General features: G+C 38.4%; 1 protein-coding gene across 1 annotated transcript in view; it reads left to right on the plus strand.

Moving 5' to 3' along the window:
* The window catches only part of POMP (proteasome maturation protein), a 20,165-nt gene extending 4,263 nt beyond the window's left edge, over positions 1-15,902 (plus strand). Inside the window, exons 3-6 of the mRNA XM_032294397.1 lie at positions 980-1,040; positions 5,116-5,217; positions 8,970-9,063; positions 15,093-15,902. Coding sequence (XP_032150288.1) covers positions 980-1,040; positions 5,116-5,217; positions 8,970-9,063; positions 15,093-15,160 — 325 coding nt within the window. The 3' untranslated portion in view covers positions 15,161-15,902. The remainder of the gene's footprint in view (positions 1-979; positions 1,041-5,115; positions 5,218-8,969; positions 9,064-15,092) is intronic.
* Positions 15,903-20,088: the final 4,186 nt, after the last annotated feature.

Consider the following 20,088-nt stretch of genomic DNA (forward strand, 5'->3'; position numbering starts at 1 on the left):
TTACTTTTCTGCTTAGTAAAATAAAGATAATACCTTTCCCCTATAAACAAATTATTGTTTTGAATTTTTGAATTTTACATCTAATTTTAAAGTATTCTTATGATAATAGAATGGAATTTTAATGCTGAGTATAAATATAATCTCTCATTATAGACTTTCAATTTTGTAGTAAAAAAATGCAGCATTTGGCCTGTGGAATTGGAGCTATAATTTGATTTGTATAACCAAATTAATTGGCTAGGCAGTAACTAAGGTCTGAAGATGTTTTTTTCCCCTCACATGAAATGTTCCTCCTTCTTCCTGATTGGACTGGGGCAGGACAATTTTCAAAACCCACTTCTTGAATAATGTTTTGTAAAAAGACAATATTTAATAAACAATTATTGCAGGGTTTCTAAGGGTTTTTTTTAGCTTTAAAACCCTAGTTTGGATAATAAAATCATCATCTTTATACAGCTGGAGTGATAAAGACCAGTAGCCTGGTTCTAGTTGTGCCTTACCTAACGTACTTTATACATAATAAGTGTTCAATAAATGCTAAACTTATTGTTCAACGTGTTTATTAAAAAGATATATTAAATAATGAATGTGTTAGACCTGAAGGGAATAGGCTTAGATATTTTATGTAGTGCAAGAAGTACCTCATCAGAGTAATAGCAATAAACATACATTCATTCAATTTCTTCTAGAAAAGATTTTGGCAAGTTTTCCCTAGTGATTGAAGTCTTGACCACCAGCATCTGTAATAGATACATTCTTAAATTATCATGTAGTACTCTTTTTTGTTTTCCTTTTGGTGTATGAGTCCATGAATTTTTAACACATATATCAATTCCTATAACCGTCATCACAATCAAGGTACAGTAACTGTCACCCCAAAAAACACTCTCATGCCCATTATGGATATGATTTGAGCTGTAGGTATTGAGTGATATTTAATCTCATTTAAATGTTTTTTTTTTTTTTAATTTCCTTTCAGTTTTTCTTGTGTGAAAAATGAACTTTTACCTAGTCATCCTCTCGAATTATCAGAAAAAAATGTAAGTATGCTATTGTGTCCTTTTTTTTTTTGTCTTCTCATAGATAAATTTTAGTAATATTGGTTTCATTTTATTAAAACAATTTTGGTACTGAGGATTTGACCATGAGGAATACGATGCCTTATTTTCAATCTTCTTGTAGGGTAGACTTACAAATTATACTGCTCCTCTAAAGCTCCCTTTCCATGCATCCTGCCCTGCCTTTTAAATGCACATCTCCAAAGGGTGATCTACTTCTCCATCTTCTCACAAGAATGTTCTTTTCTGATAGTGCTGCTGCTTTTTTATTTTTCCTGCCATTTTTGCTGTTGACTTCCAAGTTCATATCTCTAGTTTTAACCTCCTTCTCAAGTCCTGCATCTCCAAGTTACTATAGGACCTAGTCACTAGACACAGTAGATACTTTGATGAATATGACATAATCCCCATCTTTAAATAACTTAAAATTTAATAAGGAAGACAAGTAGTGGGTAGGACGAGGCTTCATAAAGTGCTAGAGAAGACCAAGAATGGGACAGCCGTCTATGCTTTGGGCTTTTTTGAAAGGCTTTCTGGAGGAGGAGGGACCTTTGAACAGTTTTAGACGGGTATTTACCAAGTAAATAGGTGGGAAAAGTTTACTCCTAAAGAGAGGATAGCATGTATTCATGTCCAAAAGACAACTTAAAGGATTCTTAAGTAGACATTTAGAGGAAGAAGAAAAAAGTTTCTGACTACTTGAGGAAGATGATGCAGTCACTAGGTAACAGAAAACTGATCTGTGGGGTATTGTTTTTTTTTTTTTTTTTTGCTTTCTAATAAGAGGATAGATCCACCTATAAGAAAGAGTAGAAGAAATAATGTGATTATGAAATTGAAGTTCAAATAACATGAGAAAAATTAAAAAGTTCCTAGTCGATTTAAGTGAATTCAGGCTTTATGTGCAGAAGTTGACAACCCAGAGTGTACTTAAAAGCATGTGAGTATGATTATAAAAGCGTAGTTGATCATGTTGAGAACTAATGGGGGAAATGAAATTTGCTTGTAGATGGATACATATTCCACTTTTGTATAAAGAATCTAACTAAAAAATAAGATCGCTGTGGCAACATTGATCCCTGAAACCATTTCTTGGGTGGACTATTGAGTGAGCTATGAGCGTTTAATAAAGTAAGCAATGATCATCAGTATCTGAATGAACTCAGCAAATTAATTTTAGTTCACTATTGTACTAAATTGTCGAATGGGTCAGTCAAGGGATCAATTATCTGACCAGGGATGAGATTTGAGGATTATATGGTAGATTATGAACCAAGTGAAGGAAGTGTGGGGTAAAGTATATAAGGTTGATAACTGTACCCAGAGAACAGTGATTCAGGAATAGTCAATTTGGAGGGAATATTTTGATAGGGCTTTTGACCCCTATCCACATCTTAGGTCATCAGATGGACACATAGAAAGGCTGTTTTTCAAGGACTTGTGTGTAACCAAGGAAAGAATGTATATTAGGCTTTTGGAAAAAAAACATTGAGAAGGATAGTTCATTCTGGTGAATACTTGAACTTTGTCATGATGACAAAATAGACCAAAACTTTAAGAAAAACATTTATAGAGGTGAGTGTGAAGTTCTGCGTTTGGATTTGAAAAATGAATTCTACACCTTTGGGCAGGGTAAAGTGACTTGCTGTGTAAAACTTGACTGTTTTAATTGACTGCTCAATATAAGCCAGCAGATTAAGTTAGTTACTAAAAAGAAAGGTTAATGCAGTCTTGAGCTTTGTTAGATGGGGCTCAAATCAAGGGAGATTATTTTATTTTCCTATGTATTAGTCTGGCTATTAGATTTGGAATACTGCTTTAGTTCTAAGCGATATATATTAAGAGAAACTGACAAATCTCAGTGAGACTGGCTGGAACTGTGAAGAATCTAAAAACTTCAGAGATCTTTTGAGACTTGACTTAAATCTACTGTGTGTCCTCTTTAATCACTTAGTCAGCTAATGGCAGTCTCTTTCTCTGACATTTATTGTCTACTATAAATCCTTTAGCATGGATTGTGTAGTTGAACTATGTGGATACTCCACATTCCTAAGTAAACTTGGGGCATATTGTTTAATTTTCTTTAAGCCTTAGTTTTCTCATCTGGAGTTAGTAATAGCCCATCCTTGGCACATAGCAAGGATGTGACTAGATAGCTGGATAGCACTCCAGCCATATAGCAAGCCTCTTCTCTTAAAATTATATTATCATGAGGATAGGTCAATATTTAAAGCACACCCTTCCCTTCATATCATATACCCATAATAAAATACTGCAGGTTTTCCCTAAGGACCATCTGTCAAAATTTGCTGTGTCACCTCCAGTAGCTCTGCATGATTGGGAGCTTCAGTGGTGTTAGTGATGGAAGATGACCAACATCATTTGTACCGGTGGTTCTCAACTAGGGGAGGATCATCCCCCTGCCCCCTGCGAGGGAACAGTTGGCAGAGTCTGGGGATATTTTAGGTTGTCACAAGTGGTGCAGTGGAGGGTGGGAGAGATGTAATACTGGCATCTATTGGGTAGAGGCCAGGGATGCTGTTAAACATCCTACAGTTCACAGGACAGCCCACCACAGTGAGGAATTAATCTGGCCCAAGAAATCAGTAGTGCCGAGGGTTGAGAAACCCTGATCTATATGTAATGTCTTCCAAACTGGCTTATAATCTTCTCCAAGGTAGACTGTTGAGTTTTGTTGTATTGTGTATTGCCACAGTGCCTAATTTTGCACGTGGTTGCTAACGTACATGTTGATTGATAATTACAGTTTTAATATCACATTACAAGATGGCTATATTCATCAAAATGTACATAAAGTTACATTTACTTTTGGGTGTGTTGGGCACACCTGTAGTCCCAGCTGCATGGGAGGCTGAGGCAGAGGATTGCTTGAGCCCAGTAATTTGAAGCTGTAGTGCTCTATGATTGTGCCTTTGAATAACCACTGCACTCCAGCCACACAGCAAGCCTCTTCTCTTAAAATAAAATTATATTATCATGAGGATAGGTCAATATTTAAAGCACACCCTTCCCTTCAGATCATATACCTGTAATAAAATACTGCAGGTTTTCCCTAAGGACCATCTGTCAAAATTTGCTGTGTCAAGCTAAAGTAATTAAAAACCATTTTGATAGATACCTTACTTTAAAACTTCATAATCATATCCCAAGTTAGTGCTAACCAATAGATTTTTGATCAAAATAACCCTTTTTATTACTATTAGAAGACAATTTATCAAGAGAGTAGTATATAATGAAAAATGACAAGAAATGACTTTACCTCATTATAATCACCTTAGCGCAGACGAATCTTGGTTGTTTGAGTATCACATTCACTATCCTTAGGAGTCACTTTTGGAAACAGTGTTTTAGCATCCATGAGTTAAGTTGATTCATTTTGCCTAAAATACATTAAGTTATGATCAAAGTTCCTTGCATATAATATAGGTGCTTAGTAAAAGTATGATTCCAGGAAAAAAAATTGCTGATTTGTGACTAATACAAATTGAATAAAATTTTTGAGAGCTTGTTTTTCCCCTGAGGTAAGTACCAAAAGTAAGTGGAGCTTATATATTACAGTTTAATTAACAGGGTGATTTTGTGGTCGGATTATTTCTTTTGCTGAATCCTTTGAAATATATACCTTCATACTTAGAAAGTAACTATTTAATGTCAGTGTATGTGACATTTTCTGGATCTCAGATTATACCTTTTCTTTGCTAGTTTTGTGGTACTTTTAACCAAAAGCATTAAAATACAATTATGCCTTATAAATCTACTTTTGAAATAGGAGACATATTCCTTAATTTACTACTTTTGTAAATTTGGAATTTAGGTAGTAATTTTACACTGGTCAAAGTACACCTGCATACCAAATAAAATATAGACATATGTAATCTAAAATTTATCAGAAAAAATTAGAAAAGTACTTAGTTTTAATATCAGGTATGGATATTAAAATTCTTCATCTAATTGTTGTGTAACATATATGCCACTGCTAACTGTTTTGAAAGCAGAGTATTCAGTATAATGTTTAAAATTACATTTTCTTCTGTAGTTCCAGCTCAACCAAGATAAAATGAATTTTTCCACTCTGAGAAACATTCAGGGTCTGTTTGCTCCACTAAAATTACAGATGGAATTCAAGGCAGTGCAGCAGGTGAGTTGATGGATCTCTTACATATGTGTTGATATCATTTGTGAGGACTCTTCTGTCTAACACCTATTTATACCTTATTTCCCTTACATCCTGTTCTACTTCCCTCCCCCTTTTTAGGATATTACCTTGATTTCTACTTCATAGAGGGAAAAAAGAAGTCGTTAAATAGAATACTTCAGATTACAGGCTCAGTGTCTGAAAACTTACCCGCATTTGCTTTCATGTTTTTCTGTTTTTTTTTTTTTTTTTTTTTTTTTTTATGAATTACATTGAATTTGAGATCCCTCAAAGAATATCCAAGTAGCGGTGTCAAGTATACAATCTGTATATAGTCAGATATACCTGTTGCTAAGGAATAAGCACTTGAAAAATGCCCTTTCAATTATGTAGGAACTGCCCTCTTACCTATGCTTTGGATTCTATCCTGTTACACTGCTTCAGGAAAATCCCTTTATCAGTGATCCCTTCTAAAGCTGATAATTTCAACCTCTCTCTCTACTTGCTCTGTCTCAGCAGTAGCATTTACACATATCTGAACCTCCGCTGTCTTTTAAAACAAAAAAATTGTATCAATTTAAAATTCCTTTATAGTAACTTGTCTCTCATTGAGTGTGCTTTTGCGAAGGGAGCTTCCTGAAAAGTTGTCTACACTTGCTTTCTGTACTCCTTTCCCTCATATTTATTTAACCCACTATTTCTGTCTCCCATGACACCAATGAAACTGCTCCTGAACAAAGTGGACGTTTTTACCTTCATTTTACTTGATCTCCCTGTAGTGTTTGACACTAATGGCTTCTTCACTCTTCCTTTGGCTTTTATTTAATTTACTTTGTATTTATTTTTTTGAGACAGGGTATCTCATTCTGTTATCTAGGTTGGAGTGCAGTGGTATCATAGCTCACTGCAGCCTCAAACTCCTGGGCTCAAGCAGTCTTTTTGCCTCAGCCTCCTGAGTAGCAGGGACTACAGTCACATGCTACCTCTCCGGGCTAGTTTAAAAAATTTTATCATTATTATTATTTGTAGAAACAGGCTCTTGTTATGTTGTCTAGGCTGGTCTTAAACCCTGGGCCTCAAGCTATTCTCCCACCTCCTTGGCTTTTAGAACACCACACTTTCCTGATGTCCTCCTTTCTGAATCCTTATTCTCAGGTGTCTCTGTGTAGGTTCTATTTGTTTTGTCTGTTTCCTAAAATGTCAGTTTTGTTAGTGCCCCGTCTCTAGTTCTTTCCTCACCCTGTTTCCTACTTGTGACTTTAGTTACCAATTATATGTTAATGATTCCAACTGGGCATGGTGGCTCACACCTGTAGTCTCAGCACTTTGGGAGGTCAAGGCAGGTGGATCACTCGAACTCAGGAGTTCAAGACCAGTCTGGGTAACATCGCTACAAAAATATAGAATTTGCCAGCGGTGGTGGTACACACCTATAGTCTCAACTATTCAGGAGGCTGAGGTGGGAGTATCATTTGAGCCCTGGAGTCGGAGGTTGCAGTGAGCTGAGATCGTGCCATTGCACTCTAGCCTGGGTGACAGAGACCCCGTCTCAAAAATTAAAATATGTTGACTCCCAAGTTACAGTTCTCATGAGCTATAAACCTATAGGCTTTTCCAATTGGAAGTCCCACAGGCACCTCCAGTTTTACATGTACAAGTACAGAACAACTCATAATTATTCCCCACATATTCATTATCCCATATAAATAGGTTTCTGCCTAAGGCAGAAATTGGAGACTTAGCCTTGGTTATGTCACCTAGCACCCATCATAACCCCTTCTCCTGCTCCCCCAAATCATTCATTCAGTTTATTACTTGATCTCCCCACCATTGCTACCACTTTGGGTCTTGCCCTGCCAGGCTTCATCTGCATTACTGCAGTACTGATCCCTGCCACCCCTCCAATCCTTGTTAACATTCTAGTCAGAATAATCTCTGTAAAACAGATTTGATTATGTCACTCCCCTCACTTTACCCTCAAAATAAAAATAAAACCCAACTCCTTAGTGTGGCTCTGTCCATGCATTGGCTCCTTGCTTCCCACCAGTCCATATCCTCTTAAACTACTTGCAGGCTCCTAATTCATTAGATTCTTTCACTGTTTGGCATTTGCACGTTTTTCCTATTGGTGTGGATTCCTTTCGCTGACCTAACTGAATTGTGTCTTTTTCAATAAATTTGGGCCAGACGGGGTGGCTCACGCCTCTTATCCCAGCACTTTGGGAGGCCGAGGTAGGTGGATTATCTGATGAGATCAGGAGTTCGAGACCAGCCTGGCTAACATGGTGAAACCCTGTCTCTACTAATAATACAGATGAGCTGGGTGTGGTGTCACATGGCTGTAATCCCAGCTACTCAGGAGGCAGAGGCAGGAGAATCACTTGAACCCCGGAGGCGGAGGTTGCCACGAGCCAAGATCGCACCATTGCACTCCAGCCTGGGCAACGAGAATGAAACTCTGTCTCCAAAAAAATTAAAAAATTAATTCTAATGCCATCAGTTGTATTTGGCTAAATCATTCTGGAAGCTACTTTTTTTCTCCCAAAGATAAAGCTCTTAAAAAGCATGGTTTTAAGTCAGAGTAACCTAGGGCTGAATCTTGGCTCATCCATTTACTAGTCTTAAGAACTTAAGTTGGAGAACTTTCTGAACTTCAGATGTTTTATTTAATGTGAAATGGGGAGAACAGTAAGAGTAGCATAGGGTTATTCTGAAGATTAAATGAATCCCATGTTTGACACAAAATTATTACCTTCCCTATTTATTTTCCTGTTACTCAGATTTCAACTACAGAGTGCTCAAATTTTGAATTTAATTTTTTAATACTATTTAATCTAAATATCTTTCTCCAGAATTCTCTCTCTCTTTTTTTTCTTATCTCTATACTTTTGCGGTTTGGGTTTGTCAAGATGTTTAACAGCTGCCTGCTCCTCCCTGCTTTTGATGCATTCTTAGGACTATACCTCTGATCTAACTACCAGACCCCTTGCTGTCTGGTTTAATTTACGGGTTCCTATTTTTGTTTCTTCCTCTTCCTCCTCTTTTCTCCTACTTCCTATTTTTTTTTTTTTTTTTTTTTAAGATTTGACAATCTACAGAAATTTTTTCACACTGTGAAGATTTTAAATATCTCTATAGGACATTCATAATTGAAAATAGTATATTTAGTCTGGATACCTTTTGTGGGGTGGGACTTGAACATAATCCTGCCCCCTTAGATTCTAAAGGTGTGATTATTTTTAAAATGCTACTTTCATTTAGTCAAAGACCACCTATTTTGTTAGTATCTAAAATTATTTGCATTAGCTGGGCTTGATGACATGGACCTGTAATCCCAGTTTTAGCGGGAGGACTAGAGCCCAGGAGTTTGAGACCAGCCTAGGCAACCTACTGAGCTGGACTTTCTTCAGGAATTTGATCATCCCACATTTACCAGGAAGGAGGTGTGATGTTAAGCTCTGGGATTTTGCATTTCATCACATAGTATGTGCTGTAGTTTTCCTGAGCAGAAGCAAAGCCTCAAAATACATGCACACCTCTTGGGATTATTAAGTGTAAATTAAAACTGTAATTTCAGTGTCCTTACAACTTAGTTTGTGTCTAAAATATGAACTAGTGTTTTTTCCCCTGATTAAATTGATCGTTTACTTGGTTTTGTGAATTTTCAAACAAAGAGTAAAGAACATGAAATTATATATTCTGTCATTTTCCCCTGAGTTTTTTCTAATCTCGTCCCTTCATACTTTTCCCCAAAGGTTCAGCGTCTTCCATTTCTTCCGAGCTCAAATCTTTCACTGGATATTTTGAGAGGTAATGATGAGACTATTGGATTTGAGGATATTCTCAATGGTAAGTGTCATTCAGCACCTTTTTATGGAGGCATTGTAATTTAAAAGGCAAACAGCTGCAAAGAGAATAGGCAAAATTCTTGTCCTCATGGAACTTATAGCCAATTGGATTCACTTGTGTTTATTCATTACATTAAGATACATTTTTTTTTTTTTTTTTTTTTTGAGACGGAGTCTTGCTCTGTCGCCAGGCTAGAGTGCAGTGGCACAATCTCGGCTTACTGCAACCTCCGCCTCCTGAGTTCAAGTGATTCTTCCGTCTCAGCCTCCCGAGTAGCTGGGACCACAGGCGCGTGCCACCATGCCCAGCTAATTTTGTATTTTTAGTAGAGACGCGGTTTCACTGTGCTGGCCAGGATGGTCTTAATCTCTTGACCTTGTGATCTGCCCACCTCGGCCTCCCAGAGTGCTGGGATTACAGGCGTGGATAAAATTTAATGGTAGTTCTCTAACTGTTTTTAAAAGTGAGGATTGGCCCGGTGTAGTGGCTCACATGTAATCCCAGCACTTTGGGAGCCTGAGGTGGGCAGATCACCTCAGGTCAGGCGCTCAAGACCAGCCTGGCCAACACAGTAAAACCCCGTCTCTACTAAAAATATAAAAATTAGCTGGGTGTGGTGGTGGGCACCTGTAATCCCAGCTATTTGGGAGGCTTAGGCAGGAGGATCCCTTGAACCTGGGAGGTCGAGGTTGCAGCAATCATGTCATTGCTCTCTAGCCTGAGTGACAGAACAAGAATCCGTCTCAAAAAAAAAAAAAGTGAAGATTATGAAATTCTAAGAGTATATTGTCATTTTGGTCTAGTAATGGTGGTTATTCATGTCATGTCCTGAGCTTCAAGTGTAATGTTTCAGTCTGATATTCCTAGGTGACTTAAACAATGATAATTATTTCAGAATTCACAGTTTTGGGATGTGACTGGTGTTTTTGTTTGTTTAGTTTGATTTTGGGTTTTTTATGACAAGCATTGTAAACAACTGGAAGATAAATTTTTATTTAAGAAGTAGCCCCCCCAAAAGTAATTTTTGTACTTCTACAGGTGATAAATAGGAAAGAGGAATCTGTCTTTTTTCTTTTTTTTTTTTCTTGAGATGGAATCTTGCTCTGTCACCCAGGCTGGAGTGCAGCGGTGAGATCTAGGCTCACTGCAACCTTCGCTTCCTGGGTTCAAGCAATTCTCCTGCCTCAGCCTCCCGAGTAGCTGGGATTACAGGTGCCCACCACCACACACAGCTAATTTTTGTGTTTTTAGAAGAGATGGGGTTTCACCATATTGGCTAGGCTGGTCTCCAACTTCTAACCTCATGATCTGCCCGCCTCGGCTTCCTGAAGTGCTGGGATTACAGGCGTGAGCCACTGTGCCCAGCTGAATCTGTTTTTAATAAAATTCCCTGAATAATTGTATTTATTTTTGAGATAAATGAATTTAAGTGAGAACAATACATGCAGCATCCTCTATTTTTTCTGGTCCTGAGGAAGATAAACAAATACAATCCTGTCCAATGCTGCCTCTGCTCATTATGCCCCAGCAGTGCAGGAGAAACAAAAATACCCAACAGGATTAAGTTTTATTAGTTTTGCTTGGCTGCTGATGTCCGGTAAGGAAATGCGGTGGACATAACAGAAGTCTAGTGAGCCTCCTTTGAGAATCTTCCCTGAGGGAACTTTTTGGATGCAGGAAAAGCTGGGATTCTTAAGCTTTTACATTGAACTTAGACCTTGTTTAAAACTACTGAGGTGATAGTTCAGGTCTTTATGTTTTTAACTTTTAGTTATAAAAACATTCATTTAAAAATCTGCTTCTGTAATTCTGTGTAAAGAAAGGGAGAGGGGACTTAGGAGCATTGATCTAGTCAGTCACATGTCATGTATCAGGAACTGGGCCCAGCTCTGAATATACAGCCTTGAACAAAACAGATATGTCTGCTTTCAAATAGGGGGGACAAACATTAAACACATAAACACAAATATACAGTTTGGTAATTCTAGGAATAAAAAGGATGTTTTTGGGTTGGGAGGGCACGTACCTCTGGGAAAAGGACACATAAGTTGATTCCTGAAAGAAACATGAAATCATTGACCCTAAGTAGAGGGAAGAATGTTTCAGACAGAAGAGATCAGTATGTTCAGGGTCTATAACCTGAGAACAGCTGAAGAACTCTGAGCAGTTTGAGATCTTACTCTACTTTCAAGCTCACTTGTTAGCCTGCCATGAATTCATGGATGCTGGCAGAAGACAAGAGACTCCTAAAGAACAGTTTCTTACTCATAACAATAGCATAGCCAGAGTATTAGCATTTCTTTTGGTTCTGTTAGCACCACTTCCCGTGAGGCAGCTAAGAAGAGGGTAAGGTGATGCATTGTACATTCAGTGTTCATTAGAGGAGGGGAACTCCAAGTTCAGGCCACCTCAGCCTTATAACTGGCAGTAAGTCTGCCTTTCTTGTGCTTTTTTGTCTTCTGAGGCTGAAACAGTTTGGAAAGATAGCCTAGAACAAAGGCAGTTTAGTGTCTCTGCTCCCAGCTTGCAGAATGGAGAGAACTGTCTCCCAATACACATAGGAGCACTTTAAGAAGGCCCATATAGCTGGTGTGTTTTGAGCAAAGTAGGGAGTAGAATTAAGGTTGAGGTCAAAAAGCTAAGCAAGGAATAGATGAACCAGGGCCTACAGACCACAAAAAGAAGTTTGGAATTTCTTCAAAATGCAACAGAAGGCAGATGTAATGTGATGGAATTACATGTTTAAAAAGGCCACTAATTGGCCAGATGTCGTGGCTCACATCTATACTCCCAGCACTTTGGGAGGCAGAGGTGGGAGGATCACTTTAGCCTAGGAGTTTAAGACCAGCCTGGGCAAGATGAGACCCTGTCTCTGCAAACATTGTTTTAAAATTTAATTGGGCATAGTGATGTCCCAGCTGCTCGGGAGGCTGAGGCAGGAGGTTCACTTAAGCCCAGGAATTTGAGGCTGCAGTGAACAGTGATTATACCAGTGCACTCCAGCCTGGGCAACAGAGACTGTGTCTCAAAAAATAAAAAGCCACTTGCTATCTTGTGGGTATCTCTTAAAATTCATTTCTTGTGTCTCTCTAAGGTAGCTATTAGGAAAAAATCACCTGTTTAGGTATATATATATATATATATATATATTTTTTTTTTTTTTTCTGAGACAGACTCTTGCTCTGTCACCTAGGCTGTAGTGCAGTGGCACGATCTTGGCTCACTGCAACCTCTGCCTCCCAGATTCAAGCAATTCTCCTGCCTCAGCCTCCCAAGTAGATGGGATTACAGGTGCCCACCACCATGCCCAGCTAAGTTTGTATTTTAGTAGAGACGGGGTTTCATTGTGTTGGCCAGGCTGGTCTCAAACTCCTGATCTCAGGTGATCCACCCACCTCTGCCTCCATAGTGCTGGGATTACAGGCGTGATGTAATCACGTGCCTGGCCAAGTAGATGATTTTTGTCACAAGACCACTGCGTTTGGGGTAGTTTTATTCTTGTGGGAACTGTGATTTTATAATATATTGATAACTTATGGCTTCACCTTGGGGACCTGAATTAGCTGTTCTTTTCTGCTTTGAATAGTTTACCCTCGTTTTTCAGATCCCAACCTAAATGTTACTTCAGAGAGTCTTCTGTTGACTACTGTTAGTCTATTCTTGCATTGCTATAAAGAAACACCTGAAGTTGGGTAATTTATAAAGAAAATTTATTTTGGCTTATGGTTCCTCAGACTGTACAGGAAGCATGGTGCTGGTATCTGCTTCTGGTGAGGGCCTCAGGAAGCTTACAGTCCTGGCAGAAGATGAAGGGGGAGCCAGTCAGAGGGAGCAAGAGAGTGAGGGGGGAGCTGCCACACAGTTTTAACCAACCAGAACTTGTGTGAACTCAGAGCAAGAACTCACTTATCCAGGGGGGTGGTGCTAAACCATTCACGAGGTATTCAACCCCATAATCCAGTTACCTCCCCGCAGGACCCACCTTCAACACTGGGAATCACATTTCAACATGAGATTTGGAAGGGACAAACATCCAAACCATATCAACTACCTAATCTAAAGTAGTCCCCGCTCTGTCACCCTACCTTATATTAATTATTTGCATAACACTTATCTGATATTTTTCTTATTATTTGTCCAACTTAAATATACATGTCATGAGAGCTGGAGATTTTTTCTTGTTAACTATTGTGTTTCCAGTACCTGATAGGGTGCTTGATCATAGTGTTTAAAGGTCTTGTTGACCGCATTCTCACCACCTTTGACACAAAACAGTGTTAAGTCTATAATGAGAGAGTAGCTTGTTAATCTAAATGCTGTTTAAAGACTGACAGTATTGGAGATGACATTTTTGCCTGCCTGCTTATCAGCAAAGTACTTAGCCAAGTTAATTCTGTACATTTTACAAGACTAGGAAAGATGTATATGGACACTAGTAAAATCAAATAGACTTTTTCTTAATGCTGGAAGGGGACTTTCATGTTCTCTTCTCCCCTAACTGGAAGATGAGTAAATGGAAGCTCACAGAGGCTCAGTCCTCACTCAGTCTCATGGCGAGCCTGTGGTACAACAGATGCAGGACTCACAGTCTGCCACCAGTGCCTTACTTATATGATATGCTGTCTTTTGGTGCAAGTGATTTATTTAATTTATTTATTATTATTTTTTGGATACAGATTTTGCTCATCGTCCAGGCTGGAGTGCAGTGGCATGATTTCGGCTCACTGCAACCTCTGCCTCCCACGTTAAAGCAATTCTCCTTCGGCCTCCTGAATAGCTGGGATTACAGGCATGTGCCACCATGCCCAGCTGTGATTTATTTAATAAATGCATTTTATTAAAAGAAAAAAGCTTTAAAAAGCAGGATGTGGAAGAAACCTTAGGTACATAAATGAGTGTATTCTCCCATCCAAGTACTAACCAGGCCCGACCCTGTTTAGCTTCCGAGATCAGACGAGATCGGGCGCGTTCAGGGTGGTATGGCCATAGACATAAATGAATATATTCTTTGTGCAAAAATTTGCAATATTACCATTGAAACTCAAGATTTTCTGTAATGACCCTCAATCCCATTTTTCTCCTCATTCCCTAGTTACCTGCTGTTTTAGTTTAGTCTGTCCTTCTAGACTTTGTTCTACATGTCTTTCTACAAATACTAACATATGTAGTCAAAAAATATTTGGCATTGCCTCTTTTTTTTTTAAAGTTTAGGTTTTGAATGCCTTTTGTATACATAGCATTGTATTAATCTTCAATCTTTTAGGAGGTCCAGTGAGGAAATATCCACATTGGTTTTACTGAACTGTTCCTCTTGGTAGCCATCATTATGTGCAGGGTTATTCATTCCTACAAAGTGGTTTTACAATTTAGTTCATTAGGTTTTTATTCTGTTTCTCGTCCTATGTTGATGAATAGAGGACAAAGAAAAAGGCTCTGCCTTTAGGAAGCTTACTGTTGATATTAACTTTAAAAGTTCTTTTAGGTATATAATCACAGTTAAAATAAGGCTTTTATATGACTCATCTGTAAACACAAAAGTGACGATTTTTAAAAGTTTCTTTCTTTAGAATTCTGACTTATGCTTGTTGTATACAACAGGTCAGAATATGATACAGATAAGACGTTTTTGTGAATTAGGAGATTGTTTCCAGTCATGTGGGAAGCCACTAGAAAACTTAACTTTGGAAAAAGAAAACTTTTTCAATCTGTTTTTTCTTTTTAAACCCACTATTTTGAGATATTATTGACATACAATAGAGTATACATATTTTTAAGTGTACAGTTCTATGAGTTTTAATAAATATACAGAAAGGTCCCCTAAATAAAGGAGTAGAATGGTTTCATCACCTCAAAATTTCCCTTGTTCCCTTTGCAGTCAGCCACCTGCCCCAGCCCCAGGCAATAATCACTGGTTTGTTTTCTGTAGCTTTAGGTTAGTTTTAACTGTTCTGGATTTTCGTGTAAGCGGAGTCATTGAATTTATCTCTTTTTTGAGAGTCTTTAAAGTGTTTGATTTTGTTTGCTTTCAGATCCATCACAAAGCGAAGTCATGGGAGAGCCACACTTCATGGTGGAATATAAACTCGGTTTACTGTAGTAGTGTGCTGTTCATGGAAGCTGACGGCTGCATCTTGTTTAGAGTCATCTTTTTATTGTAATTTGATGTACATGACATTAAAAGTACTGACATCTGCGAAGTTCTGCTCAAGTAGTATCAGTGATTATTTAAAAGTTTGGGAGTCTTTGGTTTACAGCCATGTGACAATTAAAAGCACTAAAGGGAGATCATGTTAAAGCTCTTAATTTGTATTAAAACAATACTCTGTGTCTTCAAAAGAAATTGTTGCTTATGAAAATTATAAAATGACCTACAGGTTTCAATTCAACCTGTTTTCTGTAAACTTTTGAAAAAGCATTATAAGCATTTGAGTCTGTAAACTTTATCGTAGCATCTTTCAGAATAAACATTTTTAATTGATTTCAGTAGCAACACTTCAAATTGAGTACACTATGAGATATATCAGTATCGTCCATTAACACTCATAAGAATAATATTTACTGTATCAGTGCTATCTTAGGATTATAGTTATACTTTGATTCTTTGACGTTGAAAAGTAGAAGTTCCAAAGTTTTGATTTTGGTCTGGTCTTTAAGTGAAAAAGCAACCAGTAAATGTAAGTTAAACTTTTACTTCATAGACTTAATATGTAATTAATATATTACCAGGCAACACTGTTAAAGAAAAGTAAAATGCATTTTTTTCTTGTTCTTAATTTGTATATTATAAGATGCCATAAAGTATTCTTTATGAACTTGGTATATAAAAATTTATATTTTTAGAATATTAGTGAATGGGTCCTCTTTTACAAATAAAAGTATATTTTGATTATTTAGGAACATCTTTTATTAGATTAATTACTGATTTGAAACATTTGGCAATGTCTAGAGACATTTTTGGAGTCACAACTTTGGGAGTGGGCTGCTACTGGCATCTAGTGGGTAGAAGCCAGGAATACAGCTAAAGATCCTACAATGCATGGACCGTCGGCATCAATTTATGGTCATGTAACTGGTTGAGGACACTAAAGGGATATGAATTTGAAACTCACAATTTGTATTTGTACAGTAGCATTCTATGTCTTTAAAAAATGAATGAACATTCTAAAACTATCTACATACACAGTTGGCACCAAGAATCATTTGGTTTAAAATGTCAGTAGTTGCTAAAGTTGACAGATTAAAAAATTTTCTTTTGAGACAAGGTCTCACTGTCTCCCAGACTGGAGTACAGTAGCGAGATCATGGTTCACTGCAGCTGAGACCTCCCAGGCTCAAGCAATTTTCCCACTTCAGCCTCCCAAGTAGCTGGAAATACAGGTGTGCACCTCCACACCTGGCTAATTTTTTATTTTTTTGTAGAGACAAAGTCTTGCTATATATTGCACAGGCTGGTCTTGAACTCCTGGCTTCAAGAGATCCTTCTGCCTCGGCCTCCCCAAAGTGCTGGGACTACATGAGGCACTGTGCCCGGCCACTTACACATTTTAAAAATAGATCTCTTCCTCTTGACTAAGATTAAGTTTAGAATCGTCTTTACCAACACAGTGTTCTCCAGCCCACTTTACACTTAAATATAAGAAAATGTAGAAATAATATTTACTAATTGATTGCCTATAGATATGTTCTCGTTAATTAAGGAAGTCAGAGATTTCTGTACCTTAAATCTAGGAATAATAGATACCCTTCCTGGCCAGTAGAGGGTACTATGAAATAAATGAATGTAGTTCAGATGGAAAATCTGATGCTTTAATATGGAACTTGGTAATCATGAGTAACACTTTCTGGTGGTCTCTTTGCCTCCTCTCGCCTCTTTTAACCTTCTTTGTATTTACAGCAGTGGCCTTCAGCCCTGGATGCATATAGGAATCAGCTGGGAATCTTTTGAAGAAACTGTAGTGTCAGGATCTTAATCATAAATTTCAGTAGGACTAGTCTGAGGTGGATCCCAGGAAGTGTATATTTTTAAAGCTGTCCACGGTTGAGAACCTTTTATATGCTTTATTTCCTTTCTTTGCTTGCTTTGCCTTTGTGTTGGTGACACTCATTAGCACGGGAATTGCCAATTGCAATTCCCAGGTTGTGACTTGTGCTTCTGACCAACTGGTTGTAAATTGGTGTACCCACTGTCCCTCTCCTTGGGTTCCATAATTTGCTAAGGCAGGTCATAGAACTCGGGAATACTTTACTTATATTGACCCATTTATTATAAAAGATAGTGCAAGGGCCACAGATGAACAGCCAGATGGAAGTGATGCATAGGGCAAAGTAAGGGGGAAGGGGCTAGAAGCTTCCATGCCCTCTCCTAGCACACAGCCCTCCGGACACCTCCACGTGTTCACCAACCTGAGAGTTCAGGGGTTTTGATGGAAGCCTCATCTTGTAGGTATGATCACTTAATGAACTTATTCTCCAATCCCTCCCCTTCCTAGAGGATAAGGGTGGGTGAGTGAGGCTGCAGATTCCAAGTTTCTAGTCATGATATCATAGTCCTTGGTTAAAATTTATTAATACTAAAATGATAATAAAAGCATACCTAAGGGGGGTGCAGCCTAATTTTATATTAAGCCCTGTAATATATATGAGGACAAGGGAGTTGGTGGGTATTACCATCTGGAAGTGTTGGGGATTTGGTGTGTAATTGAATACTGTTTGGCACACCACAGGATGGCTCTTTCATTAAACACAAATTTTCACTCTACAAAATGCAAATAACTTACTACTTTTTTGTAATTTTGTCCTTTAGGTGTTATCCCTTTTTCTGGGGGAAAGGGAATACAGCGTAGTGCTTTTCTACATTTTGTTAATCCTTTGTTTATTTTACTTTTTTGAGATGAAGTCTTGCTATGTTTCCCAGGCTGGAGTGCAGTGGATATCTAGAGCTTACCAAAGCCTTGAGCTCCTGGGCTCAAGTGATCCTCTTGCCTTACCTTCCTGAGTAGTTGGGGCTATAGGCATACGTCACCATGCCCTCGATCTGAACAAGTACTTTTGAAAGATGGAACAATTATGTGAAATACAATCTTCCACTGGATTCTACAATTGGATAAATGTGTTTATTCAAACACATGAAATATAAGTTAAAATCAATTCATCTCTTCAACAGTGTGGCCAAAGTCAAAGTTAACCAAATTTTGACTTGTTATTCCAATAAAAATTAAAAATGCTGTGACACTTCATTGGGCTTACGTACCTCATGACTTCAAAATTGAAGTTCAAGTTCTTTGATATACAAGAAATACTTCATTAAGAACATATATTTAATGTGTTATAGATCCTAAAATATTCCTAAAGAATGAGAATATGCCATTAGGTTTTTTGTTTGTTTTGTTTTGTTTTGAGATGGAGTCTCTCACCAAGCTGGAGTGCGGTGGCACGATCTCTGCTCCTCATTGTAATCTCTGCCTCCCGGGTTCAAGTGATTCCCCTGCCTCAGCCTCCCAAGTAGCTGTGACCACAGGCTCACGCCACCACGCCCGGCTAATTTTTGTATTTTAGTAGAGACGGGGTTTCACCATGTTGGCCAGAATGGTGTAGATCTCCTGACCTTGTCATCCGCCTGCCTCGGCCTTCCCAAAGTGCTGGGAACACAGGTGTGAGCCACCGCGCCTGGCCTGTTGTTTTTTGAGAGGGAGTCTCGCTGTATTGCCTAAGCTGGAGTACAGTGGTGCGATCTTGGCTCACTGCAACCTCTGCCTCCCAGGTTCAAGCGGTTTTCCTGCCTCAGCCTCCCAAGTAGCTGGGGTTTGTTTTTTCTTTTTCCAGGTTGAAAAAGTGTAATGGAGATTAAAACTTTTTTTTTTCTTCTGAGACAGAGTCTCACTCTATTGCCCAGGCTGTAGTGGAGGCTCACTACAACCTCCACCTCCTGGGTTCAAGTGATTCTCCTGCCTGAGCCTCCTGAGTAGCTGGGCTTACAGGTGCCTGCCACCATGCCCAGCTAAGTTTTGTATTTTTAGTAGAGACAGGGTTTCACCATGTTGGCCAGGCTGGTCTCAAACTCCTGACCTCGTGATCCGCCCACCTTGGCCTTACAAAGCGCTGGGATTACAGGTGCGAGCCGCTGCGTCAGTGGAGGATCACACAGAATTCTGCTTTGACTTTGGCCACACTTTTGGAGAGATGAATTGATTTTAACTCAAGACTTTCACCACTTTTAAAATGTTTTCTGTTTTGTATTTTTAAAATTTCAAACTTAGAGAAAATCTGGAAGAACAATACCAAGAGCACCCATATAACCTTCATGTCTCTAATGTAATGTCTTATTTCCTCATTAGCAAATTCAGGAGAAACATTTTTGGCAAGACATCCACAGTGGTGGCGATGTGCGCTTCTTACCACAGCTCATCCACAGTGGTGGCGATGTGCGCTTCTTACCACTTCTTACAGTGTCAGGGTGTTCCACTTGCTGTGATGCCAAGTTTGATCACCTGGTTAATGTGTGATGGCTATCAGAGATCTTTATTGTAAAATACAGTTTTCTATTTGTAATCAATAAGTAGTCTGTTGAAGCAATAATTTGAGACCCTGTGTATATCCTGTTCCCCAAGAACTTTTCACTGAGGCTTTAGTATCCATGGAAAATTTTCACCGAATCATTTATAACATGGTTGTGGGGGTCAAAAGAGGGTACAAAATTGTGACATTCTTTTTCTACTTGTTTTGGCTGACAAGTTGTAAAGCAGAGATTCCTCACATTTCTCTCCTTCTCCTCAAGCGTCCTTATGTACTCATGGGCTCTTATTTAATGCTTTAGAGTCCGTTTCTACACAGTACCCTTTTGATGGCCTAAACCTAACCATTCTATTGAACAGAACTTCAATTTGAAAATGACTGATGTCAAAATGTTAAATGTAATTTTAGCATTTTTCATTACTGCTATTTCAGAGTATTGAATATAGTTTGAGATATTTTGTCGTCATCATAGACATTATGGCCAAAGAAATACCATGTTGGCCATAAGGGGAA

This window comes from Sapajus apella, unplaced genomic scaffold, assembly GCF_009761245.1.
Source record: "Sapajus apella isolate SASKATOON/1434 unplaced genomic scaffold, GSC_monkey_1.0 scaffold32, whole genome shotgun sequence".
NCBI lineage: Eukaryota > Metazoa > Chordata > Mammalia > Primates > Cebidae > Sapajus > Sapajus apella.